Genomic DNA, 19,051 nt, shown 5'->3' on the forward strand with positions numbered 1-19,051 from the left:
CTTCCTCCTCTTGGTTCTTGTGGTGTTCCCACTGCCTGTGATCCTCTGAGGAGTCAAATGGCATCCCTCTCTTGTGGCTACCTTCTGACCTATGACATCAAAGTCATTCCTACCCCAGGACTTTCCACTGGCTGCATTCTCCAGTCATGTTCCTAGTGGGGCTTCTTCTCTCTCAGGCAAACCTCAACCCCTCAAAGACCTTTGCCAAGGAACAGAAGTTATTATTTCAGACAGGAGCTATGTAGCCGTCCCCGTTTGCTTTCCGTTTCCGTGACAGACTCCATGGCCAAATGCAACATGAGGGAAAGATTTTATTTTGGCTTCCAGTCGTCACTGAGGTAAGTCAGGGCAGGAGCCTAGAGACAGGAACTAGAGCAGAGGCCATGGGGGAGGGGGCCGTGGCAGAATGCTGTTACTGGCTTATTTCTCAGCCTTACATTCAACTACCTATCTTATCACCACCTAGATCACACTGCCCACAGAAGGCTGCACTCTCCCACGTCATTGATAGAAAAGAAAAGAGAAGGAAAGTGCTCCAAAGACACACTTTAGGTTAATGATACAGTCATCTCTTCAACTGAAGCTTCCTCGACTCGTATGACCCTATGCCAGGGTTACAGGCATTGGCCACACCCTCGGAGCACTGTGAAATCACTCTGAGTCACTTCCCTGGTCCTCATGCCCACGTGTCTATTAGACTCATCTCCATCTGGTGACAGCTAAGTCGCCTAAAGAATCCACATGGAACCAGATGGACAAAATGAAATGAGGGAGAGCCCGGGATCTCAGGTGACTTCCCTCACAGCCCCAGGCCCTACCAAGGTCCTGGTAGCAGGGAGAGTTGTCACCTTCGTGGGCACCTCAGGGCTCTGAGTTCAGGACCAGTCCTGTGAGAACAAGACCCCAGAAGATATGACAGCAGATCCCAGTTCCTACTCTGTCACCCTGCTACCTTCCTACGTCCCTGGCTGGACACCTCTGGGTGACATCAGAAGATGAACACCATTTTGCCAACCAAGGAGAAATTCCTGCAAGCTGCAATTACTCTGTAGTAATTGCCCAAGAATACCCAGAACAGGCTGTATGTCTCTGGAAAATACCAGTTCCTGGGCAGCCTCTTCTGCACCCCCTCCCCTGCCCTCACCCCATCCCCCCCAAGTCCACATCCTACTGGCCACTTTTCAAAGTCTGGCCACATCTGGTGGGTCAGTAGAATAGAGTTCCTAAGATGCTTTTCCAGGATCCTGGCTGACCACTCTTGGGGGATATCCCTCACCCCTCCTAGCCCCACAATATTACTTCTTGCTAAGATATTCCCTTTCTCCAAATTGAACGTCCTTCATTGTGCCCTTGGCCTGGGACCCAACAAAAACATGAATGACCCTTCTGGTCTCAGAAAGTCAGGCGCCTTCCCTCCTGCCGTGACTGGCTGGTGAGATGCTTTGGTGATGGTGGGAATGACTCCTTTTGCCAGGACTTGACAGGATCAGCTGTGTCATCTCAGCTGATAGCCTGCTACAGGGAATCTGCTCCGTCAGCATCTACTGTGTCCCTGAGGCCTGTCGCCTTCCCATTTTACACATTACATCGAGGAGAGAGGGGCGGTGGTAGCACCATGCCCTGGAAACATAGCCAGGCTCTATAACACTTTGAAAGAAAAGGTCATCAAGCACAGTTAGATCACACTGGAGACAGAGGCCATACTGGTTTCCCAGAGGAAGGAAAAGAGATGGGCAGGAATGCTAGAGGCTAGCCAGAACCCTTGGGTTGGCCACTGAGGCTTCCTCATTTGACTGAGAGGTAACTCAAGATGAGTCAACAGTGAGCCTTGAGGATACCCCTGTAGACCAACCCCAGGAAACCTGCTTCTGCCTCATCTTTACTCACTTGTCTCTCAGAGGGGCATGGTGAAGCCATTCCAGAGCTAGGAATTGGAAGGCCTAGTATCTGGGGCTGGTCTTGCTCTTAACCTGAACCTTAAAACCTCTGGGTTTGTTTCCCCATTGGAACAAGGGGTCAGGGCCTTCTCCCCCTCTCCCTTCTTCAGAATGTGAGGTAGCACTATAGGAACTGGGTGACCAAAACTCTTAAGTTCCCAAGCCCAAGTCATGGTGTAGGCTGGTTCCAGCATTTATTGCTGAGTGGTCGTGCTTCATCTCGTGAACCTCCATTTTGTGGTCTGTAAAAAGAGAATATCAACATTTTTTAATAGTAATCGAGTTAAGGGTAGGGATTGGGGTCGGGGTACTTGCTCTAGGCAGGGTACAGCACCGTCACCGAATGGGGGGGGGGTGAGTCTTCACAGCATTAGTTATGAGGGTGCTGCCCTCTTGTGGCTGATAGGATGAACTGCAGGCTAGCTCCCTGGGTACAGCTGGAAACTTGTTGCGAGCGCTTTGTCCAGATGGGAAGAAGGCAGAGAGGTGAGAGTCACTCAGTGTGCGCCTCCGCCCACCGACAGAGGCGGCGGGCGTAGTGAGCCGGGCTGACAGTGGAGATGCTCTGGCCTGGATAGCGCATCATCTTCCACAGATGTTCCAGCCGTTTTCGAAATCCATAGACGGTAGTCAGATCCACCAAGCCCAAAAAATAGCGTTGGTCTGGCCCGTCCAAGATATGGAGGGCATTGGGGAGGTTGGGCAGCATCCGGCGGTTTTGGCCTTCCGTTTCCGGCGCACCTTTTAAGGACCTAGGTATGGGAATAGGATAAAGTACAAGTGAGCTAGGTATGCTAGGGGGCTGAGGAGTAAGGAAGCTGATGGTCTCGAGCTGCGGCGCCCTTTCACAGACACTGGCCACAAGTGGCCGCTGAGCCCTGGAAATATAGTCAGTGTTACGGGAAATAGCAGGCTCCAATAGAAACTGAATTCAAAGTCAGTACAGAGAGGCTGAAGAGATAGATTGCTCCGCCATCTTCTAGCTCTTGTAGAGGACCAGAGTTGGCTCCCAGCAGAGAGACCTCAAAACTGCATGTAACTCAGCGCCATCTTTGGTCTTGAGTGCAGGCAGTGTCCTCATGTGCATGCACATGTAATTTAAAAATAAAATCTTTTAAAAGGGTGGTATTGAAGATAAAGCAAACAATCTCATCAACTGCTAGGTTGGTAAGATAAAATAATCAAATGTATTGACTCAAGATTATTTTCGCCGGGCAGTGGTGGCGCATGCCTTTAATCCCAGCACGTGGGAGGCAGAGGCAGGCGGATTTCTGAGTTCGAGGCCAGCCTGGTCTACACAGTGAGTTCCAGGACAGCCAGGGCTACACAGAAATACCCTGTCTCGAAAAACCAAAAAAAAAAAAAAATTATTTTCATCATTATTATTATTAATTTGCTTTTGTTGTCGTTGGTTTGGTTTGGTTTTTTGAGACATTGTTTTTCTGGGTAACAACAGTCTTGGCTATTCTGAAACTTACTTTGTAGACCAGGCTGGCTTCGAACTCACAGAGCTCTGCTTCTGCCTCCCAAGTGCTGAGATTAAAGATGTGAGCCACCTTCCTGGCTATTGTTTGCTTTTGAGACAAGGTTTCAATACAAGTAGCTCACACTGGTCCCTTTTTTTTTTTTTTTTTTTAATAGTTCAAGGATTACAGGTATGGCACACCCAGGGCAATTTATGTAGTTCCATAGAACCCAGGCCATGATGCATGCTGGGTAAGCACGCTAACAACTGATCTACAACTCCAGCCCTCTTTTTTTTTTTTTTTTAACCTTTGTAAAGGAGGGTATGGGGTGGCAGGGGTAGTAATTTTATATTTCAAAGACTCAGCAGCCACTTGTGGCCAATGCCTGTGAATGGGACACAGAACTCTGGATATTCTGAATTGAGTTTTATTTCTGTTGGGGAGGGCCGATCTAGAGCATTTGGGTCATGCGGACCTGGCCTCAGTTAGGTTTGTGAGACAGTCTCATCCTAGAAGCCTGACCACAGAGCTGAAGAACTGAGGATGAGAAGTCTAACAATCCCAGTTTGTAGAGCTGTGATTTCCCTCAAATGTATTCTTGGGGGCAGGTTCCTGACCACCAAATCCTAGCAGAAGCAGGTTGAATTTCCCTACCTTGTCCTGCAGGGGGCAGCTACAGTTCTTCCTGTTGTCGTAACCCCCAACCATAGAATTGTTTCCCAGCTACTTCATAACTGTGATTTTGCTACTGTTCTGAGTATGTAAATATTTGCGTGTATATACAACCCCCCCCCAAGGGATCGGGAGCCACAGGTTGAGAACTACTGCTATAAGGCTTTCTTTATGTCTATCATGGGAGGGGTGGTCTCTGGAGGGGGGGGAAATAAGTCAGCCAGTGAGAGACAATCCCTGCCACAGTCCCGACTAATCAAAACCGTGGCAGAAGAGCCTGGGAAGAATTAACCTGGAAGCTTAATTCTTCCAGAGGAAGTGTGGGGCAGCCAGTGATGAAGAGCCTGTTGGGAAATATTTCAACATAATGATGATCCTATGCAAACTGGAAATTACCGGATCAGTGAGAGCAGTGCTCTGCACTGTGTCAGCAGCAGGAAAGAGCTGAGGTTCAGCAGCCCTGTACCATGACAGACACTTAATCATCTGATCCAGACATAGTTGGGCTGTGACTGTGTGGAGAGACATATTCTGTATCCTACTCAATCTCCTCCACGCCAAGGACCTCTTCCATAGACGGGGCAGGAGTACAAGCTGCATGAGAACCGAGGCCACCTTCATCCTTTGCTTCCCCTGTCCTACAGGAGACCAATGGGCTTGAGCTTTGATTTGGTGTTGTTTGAGCAGGGCCTCACTATATGTAGCTCTGGCTGACCTTGAACTTAAGAGATCTACCTGCCTTTGTCTCCTGGGTACTGGGATTATAGGTGTGCTTTAAAGGGCACTTCTGGCAGGCTTGAAGTCTCAAATGAGCTTACTGGTCAACCCTAGGGGTGAGCCTTGGAGGACTACAGTTAGAGCAGAGTCCTTTGGCATCCCTTCCCTTTGCTGAGCCTTCATGGTCAGGAATCAGTGCATGATCTCAGTGAGGGCCAACATAGAGGGAGTGACAGTTACTTCTACATAACAGAGTCCACCATGGTGGTGGTGCTGGTGATGACATCAGGGGTCAGAGGGCATAAAACTAAATGGGTTTTGTCTCTGCACAGAAACCTCTGGTGGCCCCATATGTCCTGCCAGAGAATAGGCAGAGGGTTCAATCCATCATTAAAAGGCCTTGTCCGGTTAGACTCCTTCAGTTCTGTGGTCTCCTGACTCCTCTGGGTCCCTTACCTCTAGCAGCCATGCTTGGATTTGTGTACACACACACACACACACACACACACACACACACACGAGAGAGAGAGAGAGAGAGAGAGAGAGAGAGAGAGAGAGAGAGAGAGCTCTTCTCAGCCTTTAAGCATGGGCCATGCCACAAGAGGGAAGGTGGTCTCACACCTCATGCCTACCTCACCCCCATCATCCTTGCCATTACATCTGAGGCAAAGCTCACCTGAATGTGCTGAAGATGCAGTTGTAATTGTCCGTCTCCTCTTTGTGGAGAAACTGGATGGCCACCAGGAGGCTGTAATCCAGCACGTTTAGTTCCCGAAGGAAGGCGGTGTCTAGCTCCATCTGTCGGAGGAACCAGCTCCGCTGGGCTCCTGTGGGGGGGCACCAGAACCCACCTGAGTCCTCACTACGTGCCTGTGCTTGCCCCAGAAGTGTGAATGCCATGACCACCCCCATTCTATAATCTGCCTTGCATCCCCAGTTTCATAAGTCTAGAGGCAGGATTTGAGTCCTGGGCTGCTAAGAATTTGGGCAGAGGGGACCCTTCTTCCAAACCTCACCCTGAATGGACAAATAGACAGTGACCGTGTGACTCACCCAGTCTTATGGTTCTTTCTTGAAAGTTGAGGTCCTTTAGCACCAAGACAAGGGGGCTGCCCTCAGGGGCTGGATCCACCCAGCGGCTTACCTCGCAGCCTTTGATGTCGTACCTGGGAGGTAGGGTACACACAGTCATCATCGGATTCAAGGGCTTCCCGGATGTGATTGTTCCTGTATGGGCTAAATCACTATGGATTTACATCCAACCTCAGCACCCTTCTAGACTGTGTCCTTGTGTTAGAGATGGAGAAACAGGCTCAAGCACTAACTTGTCTGTGTCCCAGGGTATGCAAAGAACAAAGCAAGGATCCAAACTCAGGCCTTCGAAAACCCAACCCGGGGGTCAGCCCTGCTTGCCTGTCTCTCAGTATCTTGTCTGCCAGGAGAGGATCCCACCAGCAGGTTGGGTTTGTTCTCCGATTTTAGCTATATTTATTTATTTCTGTGTGAGAGCACTATTCCTGTAGATGACTTGAAAGAGCTGGTTCTTTTGATTCATCATGTAGGTCCTGGGGACTGAACTTGGGTCCTCGGGCTTGGCTGCAAGCACCTTTTCTGACTGAACCATCCCACCTGCCCCGTTAGCCTTCCTCAGTTTCTCAACTATGAAATGAGGGTGGCTAGTCCAGTGTGATGACCCATAACTGGGGAGGTAAGACACCAGGATGCAGTCTAATCAATCTGCACTACGGGGACTATTTCAAACTAAAATAAAATAAAGACCTGGAGGGAGATATAGCTCAGTGGCGAGCCTAGCCTGTACAAAAGCACTGGTTCTATCCCAAGTACCAGTCGGCCCCTTAAAAGAAAAGATCAGTTCTTCTTGGGTCTGTTTGTTGGCAATCTAGTGGATAAATATCGCTGTCTCAGACAGCACCTATCCTGTGAAATTGGAACCCTGTACGCACTCCAGATGGACTCACCTCTCAGAGATGCGGCTGGTAGGGTAGAAGATGCACTGCATGATGATGAAGTACTTCTGGGGACAGGGGTCGGGAGTGAGGGAAGCCCGAGCTCACCCTCCAGCAGCCCCCGCTGCTGAGCCTCCTCACCTCCGCTACACTCACCTTTTTCCCCCGAGCCACCCGCAGACTGTATACTCCTGAAAGAGGAGAAGGTACCTCTAACTCCACAATCCCGGATCCATATGACTGGAGTTCCCTGCTCCAAGTCTTGCATCTTTCTCAAGACCCACCGCATACCTGAGCCTGTCACTCCAGGGCCCACCCCCAGACTCCCTTATCAATCTGTGTGCACCGCAGGCCTCGCCGAGGTGAAGTCCCAGCCCAGCCTGAAACAGGGCCAGAGACGATCCAATAACTCGGTCCCTTTGGGCCCCGCCCCAGGACCCGCCCTCCTCAGGCACTTTGCAGTTTAGGACCTGCCCCCAAGGCGCCTACCCAGCAACCGTGCCAGCAGGGAGTGTGGGTGCTTCTGCAGGTGCTGCACGTAGCGTGGCAGGTGGGCGAGCAGCACTTGCACTTCCTGCCGCCGTTGGGTCTTCACAAAGAAGCGCTGGTCGTGGCTGCAGGCGGGAACAGAGAGCTCGATGCCCAGGCTTGGCCGGAGTGGTTCCACTCCAGCTTTTGCACAGGATGAGTGTGTCTGGCCACCCTCCCTTGCTTCATCCCACCTTCCTCTGGCCCTGACCCTCTCTGTCCAAGGCCTATCTGGCCAATCTGGAACCGAGCCCCAATCCCACCCCACCCCTTCTGCAAGCTCACGTCAGGAAGAAGCTGGCCTTGCTCTTGGAGGTGCTGAAGAATTGAAGGTAGGGGTCCCCAGGGCCAAGAGTAGCCTGGTAGTCCTCTTCAGTCAGGCCAATGGATTGCCTCAGCCGTGCAAAAGCTGGGCCAGCCAGAGTGCCCAGCTCGAAGCCCTATGGGGAGAAAGCGGCCCAAGCGAGTCCACCCTTGTGGTTCTAGGGTCCAGGTTTATGCAGCTGGGTCTGGTTAAGGGAGTGTCAACCCAACAAGGTCCTGGGAACTGGACATCATTCCCACTCACAGCTGAGGAGGGAGGAGCTAAAGACAAGACTCTCCGCCTCTTATGGACTTCCTACCTCTTGGTGAACTTGGGTCATGACTTCCAGGAAATCCTTCTGAGTAGGAGGTCCCTGCAGGGGTTGGTAGAGGGTTTCAGAGAAAGTCTGGGTCTGCTATGGCCTATCTAGATTGTGAGTTCAGCCTTGGGGCTTGCCTTTCCCTTAGCAAACAGGGACCTGACAAGTCTTGTTAGTCTGAATTGGGCAGTTGAGCTTCTGGTTCACCCAGGGCTGGAGGAAGGATGGGAATGACCTAAGGCAGGGCCTCATGGGTATTATCCACATCTGGATCTTCAGGACCAGGCTCCAAGTTCAAGCCTGGTGCATGCTTTCAAGAACTCATGTTTGTGTACAGCCAGATTGCATCTCCCTAAAAGGAACTGGCCCTGTAGCCAAGTGATTCCTGGGGAGAGCCTGGAAGGAGAGTCTGACTGGAGAAGAATTCCTGGGGCAGGTGACCTCTGAACAGAAATCTGAAGGGGTGTGGAGAGAGGAAATGGGGTACAGGGAACAGCCCTGGCAGCCAGAGGCAGGCTACCATAGCCAGCCCTGCAGGCAGCAGTATCTTCAGTCTGTGTTCAGTACTGAGGAACCATAGATTTCCTGCAGGTGATGAGGGTCAGGCTGTGTTTTAGAGAATCTCCTCCAGATCTTGTGTTTGAACTGTGCATATGTGCACACACACAAACAACATACAGGCTCACCAGCCTACTGGGTTGCTGAGTTGGCAGCTGAGTGATGTTTTCTGCTGAGCCAGCTTGGCCCCAGTCTGACAGGCTCCAGGGAGGATGGACTGGATTGGGTTGGGTGGGGGTGGGTCCTTTTTTAACCATTCAAGGTGATAGGGCCTAGGGGCCTCAGAAGCAAGGCGTATTAACCCCTCCACCCATTATACAGATAGGGGTACTTGAGGCCCAGAGAGACAGAGGCCATACTTCCACCAATTTAAGCACGGTGTCCCTCATACAAGCTTCTCAACCCAGAATTTCTGCTTCCTGACACAAATCCCTGCCTCCCTCTTTTTGGTGGGCCCCTCTGATTCCCAGTGTCAAAGTATTAGCAAGATAGACTACTAGCTAGGTTTCAGGTGTATGAGGCAGGATGGGCCATTCACCTTGGGTGGGTTGTTCCTGGAGACTTGAGTGGCAGCCCACAGCCCTTCCTGCATCATCCGTGTCATTCTATGCAGTTCATGTCCTGGACCGATCTCAAACAAGCCAACTCTAGACTGCCTGGGTCGGAGGTGCCAAAGAAGACCACGGCGGCTCACTGAGGAAATGGACTTGTGTCCAGTCTCCAGGGAGTGGGCCAGGATCTGACAAAGGGAAAAGGGACAAGAAACAAAGAGCATGTGGTGGTATCTCAGAAGGGACGTGCACAGGTTCAAATCCTAAGATCTTCCCCTTATCTTTCTCTGCTTCGTTTTCCTTGGCCATAAAACACAGGGATAACTCTATAGCATGTTCCCAGTGATTGAGGGGCCAAAAAGCACCTGGCATGTGGTATGCAAATAGAATGGAGACATCCTTCTGCAGTCAATTCCAGGCTCATCTGATGGCTCCCATCGGGTGCATAACCTTAGGTCAGACCCAGCCTTATTTTCTCCTCTGTATGGTCTGTTACATGTTTTGGTCTGCTACTGTTGCGTCTGAGCTGCCTTCACAAGAAGTCTTGTTAGCAGATGCTAGGATGCTGGGAGATTCAGAGACCTCCTTGTTTCCTCTGTGCTGTGTTCCTCTGTGCCAGCAAGAAGGGTCAAATGGATGCTGAAGTCATACCAGCTCACCCATTCCTAGTGGAGACCCATCTCGTGTACAAAGCTGAGCTTGAGGTCCTTACGGAGTTATCTCATCATCCCAATTTTCCTGATGAGGAAACCTAGGAAGACCTCCGGGGGACACCCACCAGATCGCTACCCCCTTTCATACCTGCGCCCATGTGGGGCGTGTCCTGATCTTCCCAGAGCAGAGTCCCTCCCTAGCAGAGACGGTGGGGGGGGGTGGCCGTGTTCGCGCCTCTGGCCAAGATGAAGGCCGGACTTTCACTCACTCTTCCCTCTTGTCCCATTTCTGGTCCGCACCTACCTCGTGGGACCCAAGGCTTGATGTAGCCATCGCCCCCAGGTGCAGCTTCTCTCGCTTTGGTGGTGTCTCTGAGGCCCAGTTGCAGGAATCAGGCTCCGCCTCTGCATTGCGGACGACCAATCGCGATGCTCCTGTCACCATTGTGCCCAATCTTCTAGAGGGGCGCTTGCCTTTGCCTGCAGATCCCACCTCCAAGGATGCGGCATCCTCTGAACTCTGGTCCTGGTCCTTCAGGGCTGCCTGGCGTTGGCTGAGGTGTCGGGGGAAAGGCCTTCTTGTCACGGCTGCACTCAATCCAAGAGGGAAACGCGGGCCTTTGCCTGCGGGTGGCACCTCCGAGGATGCAGGATCCTCTGAATCCTGGTCCTGGACAGACTGAGCCTCCCGGCGTTGGCTGAGGTTCCGGAGAAAAGGCCTTCTTGTCACGGTTGCACGCTTTGCACTCAGTCCGCGAGGGGAACGCTGGCCTTTGTCCTTGGGTCCCACCACCGAGGATGCAGCATCCTCTGAATCCTGGTTCTGGCTGGGCTGGGTCGCTGGGCTTTGGTTGGGGTGCTGGAGAAGTGATTTTCTCAATTTCCTTCCGAACCGAGGACGTACGTCTTCAGGACTAGCTGTGGAGTCAGGTAGCTTAAATCGTGTTTTCCGGGTCTTTTTAGACATGAAATTCCCATTGACTGTCTCTCAGGTAAAGAAACTAAAAGCAGAGAAAGAAGTGACCATCTCCAGGTCCTACAGATGTCAGAACATCCTTCTGTGTGATTGAAGCGCCCCCTGGAGGCCATAGCGGGGCCAGACACTGGACATTTTTGTGGTGAGCTAGCTAGGACACTTCTAGCGTCATCTTTTAAAAGCATAGATGGGATGATGTCACCCTCGTACTTTAAGTATCCCGTGCCTACCCTTGGCAGTGGAACAGAATTCAAACTCCTCACCATGGCATGGGCCATCTGCCCCACCCTAGACTTGACTCCAAACACCCTCCTTGCCCTCAACCCAAGCTACAAGCTTCCACCCCCAGGGTTTCCCCGTTCCTGGGCTCCCAGGTATTAGTCCCGTCTGAAGTTTTACTTGCCTTGATCCTTCGTACCACCTTTCAGGACTCTATGCACTTCCTCCACACACTGGATCACATGACCTTTATTCCCATCACCCTTGGCATGAGCAGAGATTGTCTTGCTGATGTATTGGTTTATTACATCAAACCCCCTGAATTGGGAGTGCCACCAGGGCAGGAACTACATGGACCTCATTTCCTGCCTCAGTGCCCCAGCACAAACTTGGGAACTGTATAGACTGGAGTGATGTGGGGGGGCAGAGTCCCAAGTAAGAGACCACAGTGGTTGTAGTCATTAGAGATAGTCCTTAGCATGCAGGACCTTGGGACAGTGACAACCCAGAGGAGAACTAGAAACGAACATGAGAAAGATGCTCAGATATGCTGCCTTAAGAAAGGCTATTCGTCTTTAAAATGATGCATATATGTGTCTGGGAACGTATGTGTGACATCCAGAAGAGAGTGTCAGGTCCTCTGGTGCCAGAGTTATGGGTAGTGGTCACTTAATGTGACCTCTGACTGGACTCTGGCCCTCAGGAATATCTGTTGAGACATCCTTCCAGGCCCATGTCTTTTTTTCTTTTCTTTGTGTGTGTGCATGTTCCTCTAGGTAGATCTGGTTGTCCTGGTACTCCTTCTATAGATCAGGGTGGCCTTGAACTCACAGTAATCCCCCTACCTCCACCTTCTGAATGCTGGGATTAAAGGCGTGCACTAATCCAGACAGCCCGACATGTATTTTTGGGAAGCCATCAGGATGAAGGAACCCAGAGTGGAAGGGGATAGTCAGCGAGAAGAGAAGGTGGGTGGCTTTCTATCTGAGAAGGGGCTGGAGAGGGTCTGAGAATTGATACAATTTCAGGTTGTGTATATTCGAGATGGGGGAAGACAGCCAGGGTGAGGGACAAGAGCTTAAGTTTCTAGAGGGGCATCCCAGGGGAGAAGGGAATCCCAGGGGCCCCTTAAATACTAATCGAGAGGCTGGGGATGTCTCGGGAAGAGTACTTGCCTTACAAGCACGAAGCCCTCCTCACATGTGGTATCCCAACCTTAGGGAAACGGAGTAAAAAAAAAAAATCACAGTTCAAGGTCATCCTCAGCTACATAGTTTAATGTCAGACTGGGCTACACTAGACCTTAGCAGATGTGCCAGGCTTCTGACTGCCTGGCTGTGACGTTTACCACGTAAGAACATCTCTGTCCTAGTTCCCGCTTTACCTTGTCTGATGTAGAGACATTGCAAAGGTACCCTCACTGCACAACTAGGCAAAGTCTGAGACTCCTCTAGCCAGTCTCCCCAGAGCAAGGATGACAGAGAGACAAACACCAACATGATTAACATTTATTTGTAAGTTTTCCCAAACAGGCCAGCTGGGGTCCAGTGTGGCTGCCTGGATGTATCCCTGTGGTCCTGGGGTTTGTCAGTCTTCTTTCCCCAGGGCTTTCTGGGTCCAGAAGTCCTCATGGAGCCTGGAAGTGTCAGATTCAGAAGAGCTGCCTTGTGAAGGGACAGGTTTGTACAGGAAGGTGGGAAGGCTGTACACATCCTAGAAGCTGCTCAGTCCATCACACAGCAGGAGGGGCAGAGGTGAGAGAATAGAACTCTCTAGAAGGGACAGGGAGCTTTGACTGTGAGGTGGACAGGACCCCGGAGCCCAAAGGAAATGAGGGAGAGGGTTCCCAATCCACCTTCCTCTTGGCTTCTAAAAGGATGACCAAGAGAAAGAGGGCTACAGTTTGTTGGAAGCAGCCCCATGTCCCAAAGAGGGCTTCAGTGCAGTCAGCTTTATTGTCTTGTAGGCTGTGACCCTTGGTCCCTTCCCTAGGGGAGATACGGAGAAGAGTCCTGCAGTCTCATCCCCACTGGACCTTCACTGAGCCTTCTTGGTCAACTTCTGGCTCTTCAGCATCACATAGGTGATGAACAATCCTGAAATAGACAGAACAGGAAGGACTGGGAGGACCCAAGTGAAAGCTAGGTGGCCAGGCACAATGACCCACATGCAAGGTCAGGCTCCCAACCAACCACCCTGAGGGCCTATCTTCCCAGTCATTCATCAGGCCACACAGCCACTCAGGGTCAGTCAACCAAGGGAATGGTGCAAGACACTCTGTTGGGACCTCCAGACTCACAGGAACTGACCTGCCCTTCTATCGACCCCTGTGTGAACATCCAGCCGTGGAGTTACCCAGTCACCCTAAGCATTCTTCCAGGCTCCTGGGCTACATCTTAGAACACCGTAACAACAAAGACACAGTCCCCAACCCACAGAGCTGTAAGAGATGCCAGGGTGACGTGAGGCATGGACAGTGAAGATGAAGATAAGGCTGGAACAGGAAAGGGGAGACATATTCTCTTTGCCCCAAGAACCTGAAGCACTGGGAACACCACCACAGGGGCTTCTGCCTGTGGTCTTTAAGGAGGAACAGGAAAGCCCCAGGAAGAGGTGGAGACAAGGACTCTAAGCAGATGTACGGCAAGTGTCAAAGTGTGGAAGCATGCTCCAAGTGAAGGTGCCACCCCTCCCGACACCCTGCCTCAGATCAGGAGACCTTTGGAGAACAGAAGACTTACCCACAAACAGGAGCAGCAGGAGGCCTGCGGCCAATGGGAGGAGGACAGCGTAGGCGCGGGGCAGGAAGTACTTATGGATGACATGCTGGCTGTCTATGAATGGCTGGCACCAAGGGCAAGAGCTCTGGTGAGTACTGCTTATCCAGCTCCAAGGCAAAACCATCCTGCCTCCCTCTGTTCAAAGGGCTTGAGCTCATTGACAGCACTGGGTTCTGAGGACCCACCTTGATAAAATCTCCAAGAGGTTCCCAGGCTGGGCTCCTCTGGGTGTGGATATGTATCATAACAAGAGACCCAAGCCTTGAATACTGCCTGAGCCTTTTGAGTGCTGGAAACCATTCTTTTTGTTTTCTTTTTCTTTTTTTGTTTTTTTTTTTGAGACAGGGTTTCTCTGTGTAGTCCTGGCTGTCCTGGAACTCACTGTGTAGAACAGGCTGACCTCGAACTCAGATCCGCCTGCCTCTGCCACTCAAGTGCTGGGATCAAAGGCGTGTGCCACCACCACCCGGCTTTTTGTTTTCTGAGGCAGGGTCTCACACATAGCCCTGGCTGACTTCACAGAGCCTCACCTTCCTCTGCCTTCTGAATGCAAGAACTCTAGGCATTTTTTGACTATGCATATGTGCATGTGAGTGTAGCTGTACCTTCATTCAAGCCCTGGATCTCCAATCTAACTAACACAATTTAAGCAGCATTGGTGTGCCAGGCACTTTTGCTGGGTCTCCTGGAGCTAGAGCTAGAGCTAGTTGTAGCTGGTCATGTGAGTGCTGGGACTTAAACCCAGTCCTCTGGAGGTGCAGCCAGTGCTCTTAACCACTGAGCCATCTCTTCATCCCACCTAACTTTTCTCTCTAAAGGATATCAAGTACTGCAAGATTTCCTTTTCCAAGCTCAATGTACGTTTAAGCAATAACTAACAAAATTTCCTGGGTGGGGGGTGGGGTCCTGACTCAATAAAATCCACTGGCGATTGCTAAACCCAGGAACCTGCTGGCTAACCAGGACAAACCCAAAACAGCCTTCCTGTGCAGTAGTTCAGAGGCTGAGAAATATCCTTCTCCCTGAGTCTTAGCTTCCTCATTTATAAAATGTAGACACCATCAGCAATCATCTTTTCCATCAAATCCATCATAGATGTCGTGAAATTAGAGCAAGCTAAGCATCCAGCACAGTGCCTGGCACACAAGCGCTGCTCAAGTCCTGTTAGTTATTGGCTTGGAGATTCAGGGCAGAATGAAGGTGAGCGGGGTCGGGGTGGGACACACATACCAAAAGAATCACCCAAGTGGTGTAGTAGGTGAAGATGATCAAGCTAACGGCGACGAGGCCAAATCCTACCGCTTGGTCTGTCCCGGTGGCCTGGAGAAAAATAATGGTTCAGCAGGCAAGATGGCTCGTGTAAATGCACTAACAGAGGGTCGGAACAACTGGTTTACACTCCAAGCCTCTCATTCACTCAGCATCACGGGGGGGGCTAAAAGTGGCTCTCGGGTTTAGAAAACCACGTCAGGCCTCGTGTCACCTGTCCGCAAGCTGTGGGGAGAGCGATCCAGGTTTGGAAAGCCCAACCCTATCTCCCAAGAAGACTCTTACTCATGGCCCCGACCCCTGGTACCCTCAAATAACACAGGTACTGCACCCCAGGCTCACCATCTCTCCAGCGTTTTTGCCGGAGCAACAAAATACATCCGGTTCCTAGTTCAGGCCTTTCCGGCTTGTAAGTCACGTGACACTCCGAGCTCCGAGGACTAGGCACGTTTCCCCGCCCTCCATTGCATGTCGGGAAATGTAGTTTCTGAAGGGAACTGTGGGGCTGGAAACTCAGCGTTCTGGGTCTTTTTTTTCCCCCCTGGGGGGGGGGGGTGGTGGTTGTTAGACCCTTCCCAACCAATAATCCTTTAAACATTATCATACAGTCCCAAGCCAGAGATGCACCCCAGAGTTGGAAGTCCCAGAGTGGGACAGATCATAATCTGAGTCAGTGGTGAAGCAGACATCAGAATTCAAAGGCTCGACTTCCTGGCCTTGAAACTGTTAATGGAAGAGGCTGTGTAGACTGGCCACCACTGGCCTGGGATATGAGGATTTCCATTGGCTGGCTTCCTAGGGAACTTTCCTTTATTGTTCACTGCCAAAAGTTTCAGAATGGCCCTCTTAGAACCAAGGGGTGTTGGCCCAAATTATCTTTCATGCTTTTCTTCTGTTTCCCACCTGGAACACTCTTCCCATGGCATATGGCTGCTCCAGATGCTACATCATCCAGGGTACAGATTTCTTCAACCAAAGGCAGCAGCTCTCTCTTTGTGACCTGACAACCCCAGGTATTTCTAATCAGTTTCCTCGATGATTAGCACCACATGCAGAGTGGCTAAATCCCTAGCACCAAGAGTGGAGCTCTATCCCAAAGCAGGGGCTTTGACTGAACCAACCAGCTTTAAGATCCCCTAATTCATGCTGGGCATGGTGGTGCATGTTTGTAGTCCCAACGCTCTGGAGGCATGTGTAGCAGGTCTTAAACCACATGGCTAAAAGAAACCTTGTAAATACCAAAATAAAAACATTTTATTCTTTTCCCCAGAGTGAGGCACGATCTCAAACAAAAAGATATGCAGGGGTGGCAGATGTTCTCTGACCTTTGTCAAGGGCCCATTCATATTCATACAAATGCATGTGGACACATGTAATATGTGTGTATGTATGTATGAGGTAGACTGGAGAACCCTGACCTCCCCTTCGCCAGCATGTCATCTTACACATACATGACTAGTTTCTGTTGTTAGCAGCCCCCAAGTCAACATGATAATGATATTAAAAGAAACACCAACAAAAAGCAGTAACAAAAACATCAACATTTAATTCCCCCCCAAACCAAACATCAACACTAGGCTGATTTCCCCCGTATGACATAATTTTCTATTATAAGCTGAGACAGAGATACAAACAGGCCATGGAATGGGGAGTAGTGGTCACCTGATTAGAAAGGAATAACACAAAAGCCAACATTCCTCCCCATAGAGGAAGACAGGCCTGCTCATCCTGCCAGACCATGAAGTGTGGGTAACCAGAAAAGAACCCTAAAAATATTGCAGATCTTTATATCTCTCAAATAGAAACATTAAACTCTTTCAGGTCCCAAACAGGCATTGCATAGACCAATTCCTTTCCAAAAATATCTCTAATATAGCCTATCTTTGTATACAGAATTTGAAGTCCAGGTGCTCTGAGCACCTGTGGGAATCACTGAGCACACGAGGAAAGGCTCTTAGCCTCTAGCTCCCACCAGTGTTCATTTGGTTGTGGCCATGTTATCCTGGCCCAGTGTCTGGAAGTGGAGGATGTGGCAGCTCTTGTCTACTTCTGGAGTGACCATCCAGTCCAGACCCTGGCTTCGGTTAGGCAGGGACTCTTGGTTTGGAGCAGACTTCCTGACAGTGTACCAACTGCTTTGTGTTTGGAGCATTGGAATTTAGAACTAGACCAAATTAATGCCCTGTCAGGGAAAGGTCATAGACAAGCACAAATAGTGCTCTCTTCATCTTCTGGGGGTTGGGGGGGGGGTGTCACCTCACCTAGGAACAGAGCTGCCAGAGTCCCTTAAACTGCCTGGACAGGAAGGAATCTGAGCTGCCAGAGCCTTCTCTAGCCATGCTCTGCCTTGGCAGCATCTTCTAACATTCATCTGCTGATTACAAAAACAGCAACAGAATCCACAGAAATGAACTGGTCCCGACACCAGGCAGCTCCAAGATGATAGTCCCAACTTTTGCCAGCCGAGAAAGACACAAACTAGGCAAGGAAGCTCCCAACCTGGGGAGTCCAGCCATCCCCACCCACAGAAACAATGTCACATACCCACCTATCCCCAGCCCTGCTGGGATGCAGGTGGAGTGGGGAACAGAGGCACCCATCTCCCCTTGTTGGGGTGGAAGGAATACAAGAACTGTGAACTCAGGAGGAAAAGAAAAACACTGTCGGGGCCAAGGAAACGCCAGCCTGCTGGGTTGATACAAAGTGAATGAAACTTACAGGGGGTGGGAGTTTATCCAGGGCTGAGCTGGCAGCCAGTACCCTCCTTTAGGCAAATTACAGGACAGACAGAAAGTGCTGGGGGTTGGGGAGGTACTAAGAGGGTGGGTAGTAAGGGGAGCCTAGGCAGGGCACAGGCCAGACTCCCAAGGGGAAGCGTGCCCCTTGGCCAGGAGGGCCGAGGCTTGTCTGGCAGTAAGCCAGCTCCAGCCCACTCAGTCACAGCCCACCTGGCTGACTCTAGCCTGGAACCCAGCCCAGGTCTGCTGACATGAGAGCAGAGGAAAAGGCCTTTGCTTACCCAGCACAGCTGGGCCTCACCCTTCCTTTCCTGCAGGAAGGCCAGCTGCTCAGGACCCAGCCCTGGGCAGATGGCACCATGATGCTCAGGCCTTTCTAGGCTCTGGTCTTGGGTCTGAGCTGAGGATAGAGGGAAGGGGTAGTGCCACGTTCCAGCCGGGCTACTGTACCCTAGGTCTGGTTGCACAGCAGACAGCACCCAGGAGTCCTGGAGGAGGGCAAGGGCCAGTGGCTGTGCTGGGGACAAGCATGTGCAAAGTGCAGGCTGCAGGGCAGCAGAACATTTAAGGAGGTGGGGGTCTCAACCCAGAGTGTGGGGTGTGAGGTCTTGGCTCCCAGGAGAAAGCTGCCCGCAGGTCTCCTCAGGCCACAGAGAAAAGACAGTGAAGCAGTAAGCAGAGGGTCACAGGTGGCAGGAATCTGGGGTGGCCCAGCTCCTGAAGGGCAAGGACAAAGGAGCAAGGGCCCTGTCAGCCTAGCTCAGGCTGCTGCTCCTGAAGTGGGTCATGGGGGATAGAGGGATGGGGCAAGCCACAAGCACCCCGACATGGAATGGCTGTGTGTCCTTTGCTGGGCCCAGGTCCTCTCCATCAGGGCAGTCCTGGCCAGCTCCATCTTGCCCTATTTCTAGTGGTTCAGAGGACAATATTCACAGTGGTTCCAGGGTGGATGGGAGGACGACGGAATGATGCTTTGGGGGCTGGTGTGGCTAGAGTAAGAGGAGGCGCAGGCGCAATGCAGAGCAGACCCGGAGGGCAGGTTCTGGCTCCTCCAAAATGCCACTGGGCCGGGTGCCAGAGACGCCAGGACCCATCTTCAGCTGGACACCTGGGTCCCTCAGTGGCTCTCAATCACGACTGGCTCGTAGACTCCTGAGGAGACTCTGCAGGATGGAGAAAGGTGAGCTGTAGTTACTGAGCAACCCGCTGGCCAGCCCTTATGGGTACTTCACATGCAATTACTCTGCCAATCTCTTACATACTGGCAAAAACTGAGGTGTTCAGTCATTTGGTCAGGGTAACAGAAATAACATTAGAGTCCCTGGGGTCCACAGCTGTGCCTGGTCCCCTCTGGACACCTGCTATGCACAGTCCTCTCACAGTAACCCTGGCAGGGA

The 19,051-nt window shown here is 51.3% G+C and overlaps 3 protein-coding genes across 5 annotated transcripts in view; all 3 read right to left on the bottom strand.

Annotated features, from left to right (window-relative positions):
* Window positions 1-2,174: 2,174 nt before the first annotated feature.
* On the bottom strand, window positions 2,175-10,147 carry Pip5kl1 (phosphatidylinositol-4-phosphate 5-kinase like 1). Its single transcript, XM_028757188.1, has 10 exons — window positions 9,977-10,147; window positions 9,007-9,207; window positions 7,911-7,964; window positions 7,573-7,727; window positions 7,249-7,373; window positions 6,916-6,950; window positions 6,772-6,827; window positions 5,846-5,958; window positions 5,469-5,619; window positions 2,175-2,689 (listed from the first exon to the last, which is right to left on the bottom strand). The coding sequence occupies exons 1-10, from the start codon at window positions 10,115-10,117 to the stop codon at window positions 2,431-2,433; spliced, it is 1,290 nt and encodes a 429-aa protein (XP_028613021.1). The 5' UTR covers window positions 10,118-10,147; the 3' UTR covers window positions 2,175-2,430.
* Window positions 10,148-12,359: 2,212 nt separating this feature from the next.
* On the bottom strand, window positions 12,360-15,323 carry Dpm2 (dolichyl-phosphate mannosyltransferase subunit 2, regulatory). Of its 3 annotated transcripts, none has more exons than XM_028757086.1 (4): window positions 15,259-15,323; window positions 14,878-14,967; window positions 13,609-13,711; window positions 12,360-12,963 (listed from the first exon to the last, which is right to left on the bottom strand). In XM_028757086.1, the coding sequence occupies exons 1-4, from the start codon at window positions 15,259-15,261 to the stop codon at window positions 12,905-12,907; spliced, it is 255 nt and encodes an 84-aa protein (XP_028612919.1). In that variant the 5' UTR covers window positions 15,262-15,323; the 3' UTR covers window positions 12,360-12,904. The 3 variants fall into 3 exon arrangements, with proteins under 3 accessions (XP_028612919.1, XP_028612918.1, XP_028612920.1); XM_028757085.1 differs by lacking the exon at window positions 12,360-12,963 and adding an exon at window positions 13,054-13,361; XM_028757087.1 differs by lacking the exon at window positions 12,360-12,963 and adding an exon at window positions 13,057-13,307.
* A 1,114-nt stretch (window positions 15,324-16,437) lies between these two features.
* Fam102a (family with sequence similarity 102 member A) overlaps window positions 16,438-19,051 on the bottom strand; it is a 33,614-nt gene continuing 31,000 nt past the window's right edge. The window contains exon 11 of the mRNA XM_028757088.1: window positions 16,438-18,817. Within this exon, the coding sequence (XP_028612921.1) occupies window positions 18,772-18,817 (46 nt within the window). The 3' untranslated portion in view covers window positions 16,438-18,771. The remainder of the gene's footprint in view (window positions 18,818-19,051) is intronic.

Source organism: Grammomys surdaster, unplaced genomic scaffold (assembly GCF_004785775.1).
Source record: "Grammomys surdaster isolate TR1022 unplaced genomic scaffold, NIH_TR_1.0 126133, whole genome shotgun sequence".
Taxonomy (NCBI): Eukaryota; Metazoa; Chordata; class Mammalia; order Rodentia; family Muridae; genus Grammomys; species Grammomys surdaster.

Coding starts and splice junctions, on each gene's coding strand:
- Dpm2 (XM_028757085.1), bottom strand. Junction 13,712..14,877: donor CCACTTGGGTGATTCTTTTG/GTATGTGTGTCC, acceptor CCTTGGTGCCAG/CCATTCATAGACAGCCAGCA. Junction 13,362..13,608: donor CCTGCTGCTCCTGTTTGTGG/GTAAGTCTTCTG, acceptor TTCCTGTTCCAG/CCTTATCTTCATCTTCACTG.
- Pip5kl1 (XM_028757188.1), bottom strand. CDS start 10,117: ATGGTGACAGGAGCATCGCGATTGGTCGTCCGCAATGCAGAGGCGGAG. Junction 6,951..7,248: donor CCTGCTGGCACGGTTGCTGG/GTAGGCGCCTTG, acceptor CTCCTCTTTCAG/GAGTATACAGTCTGCGGGTG. Junction 2,690..5,468: donor TGCATCTTCAGCACATTCAG/GTGAGCTTTGCC, acceptor TCCCATACCTAG/GTCCTTAAAAGGTGCGCCGG.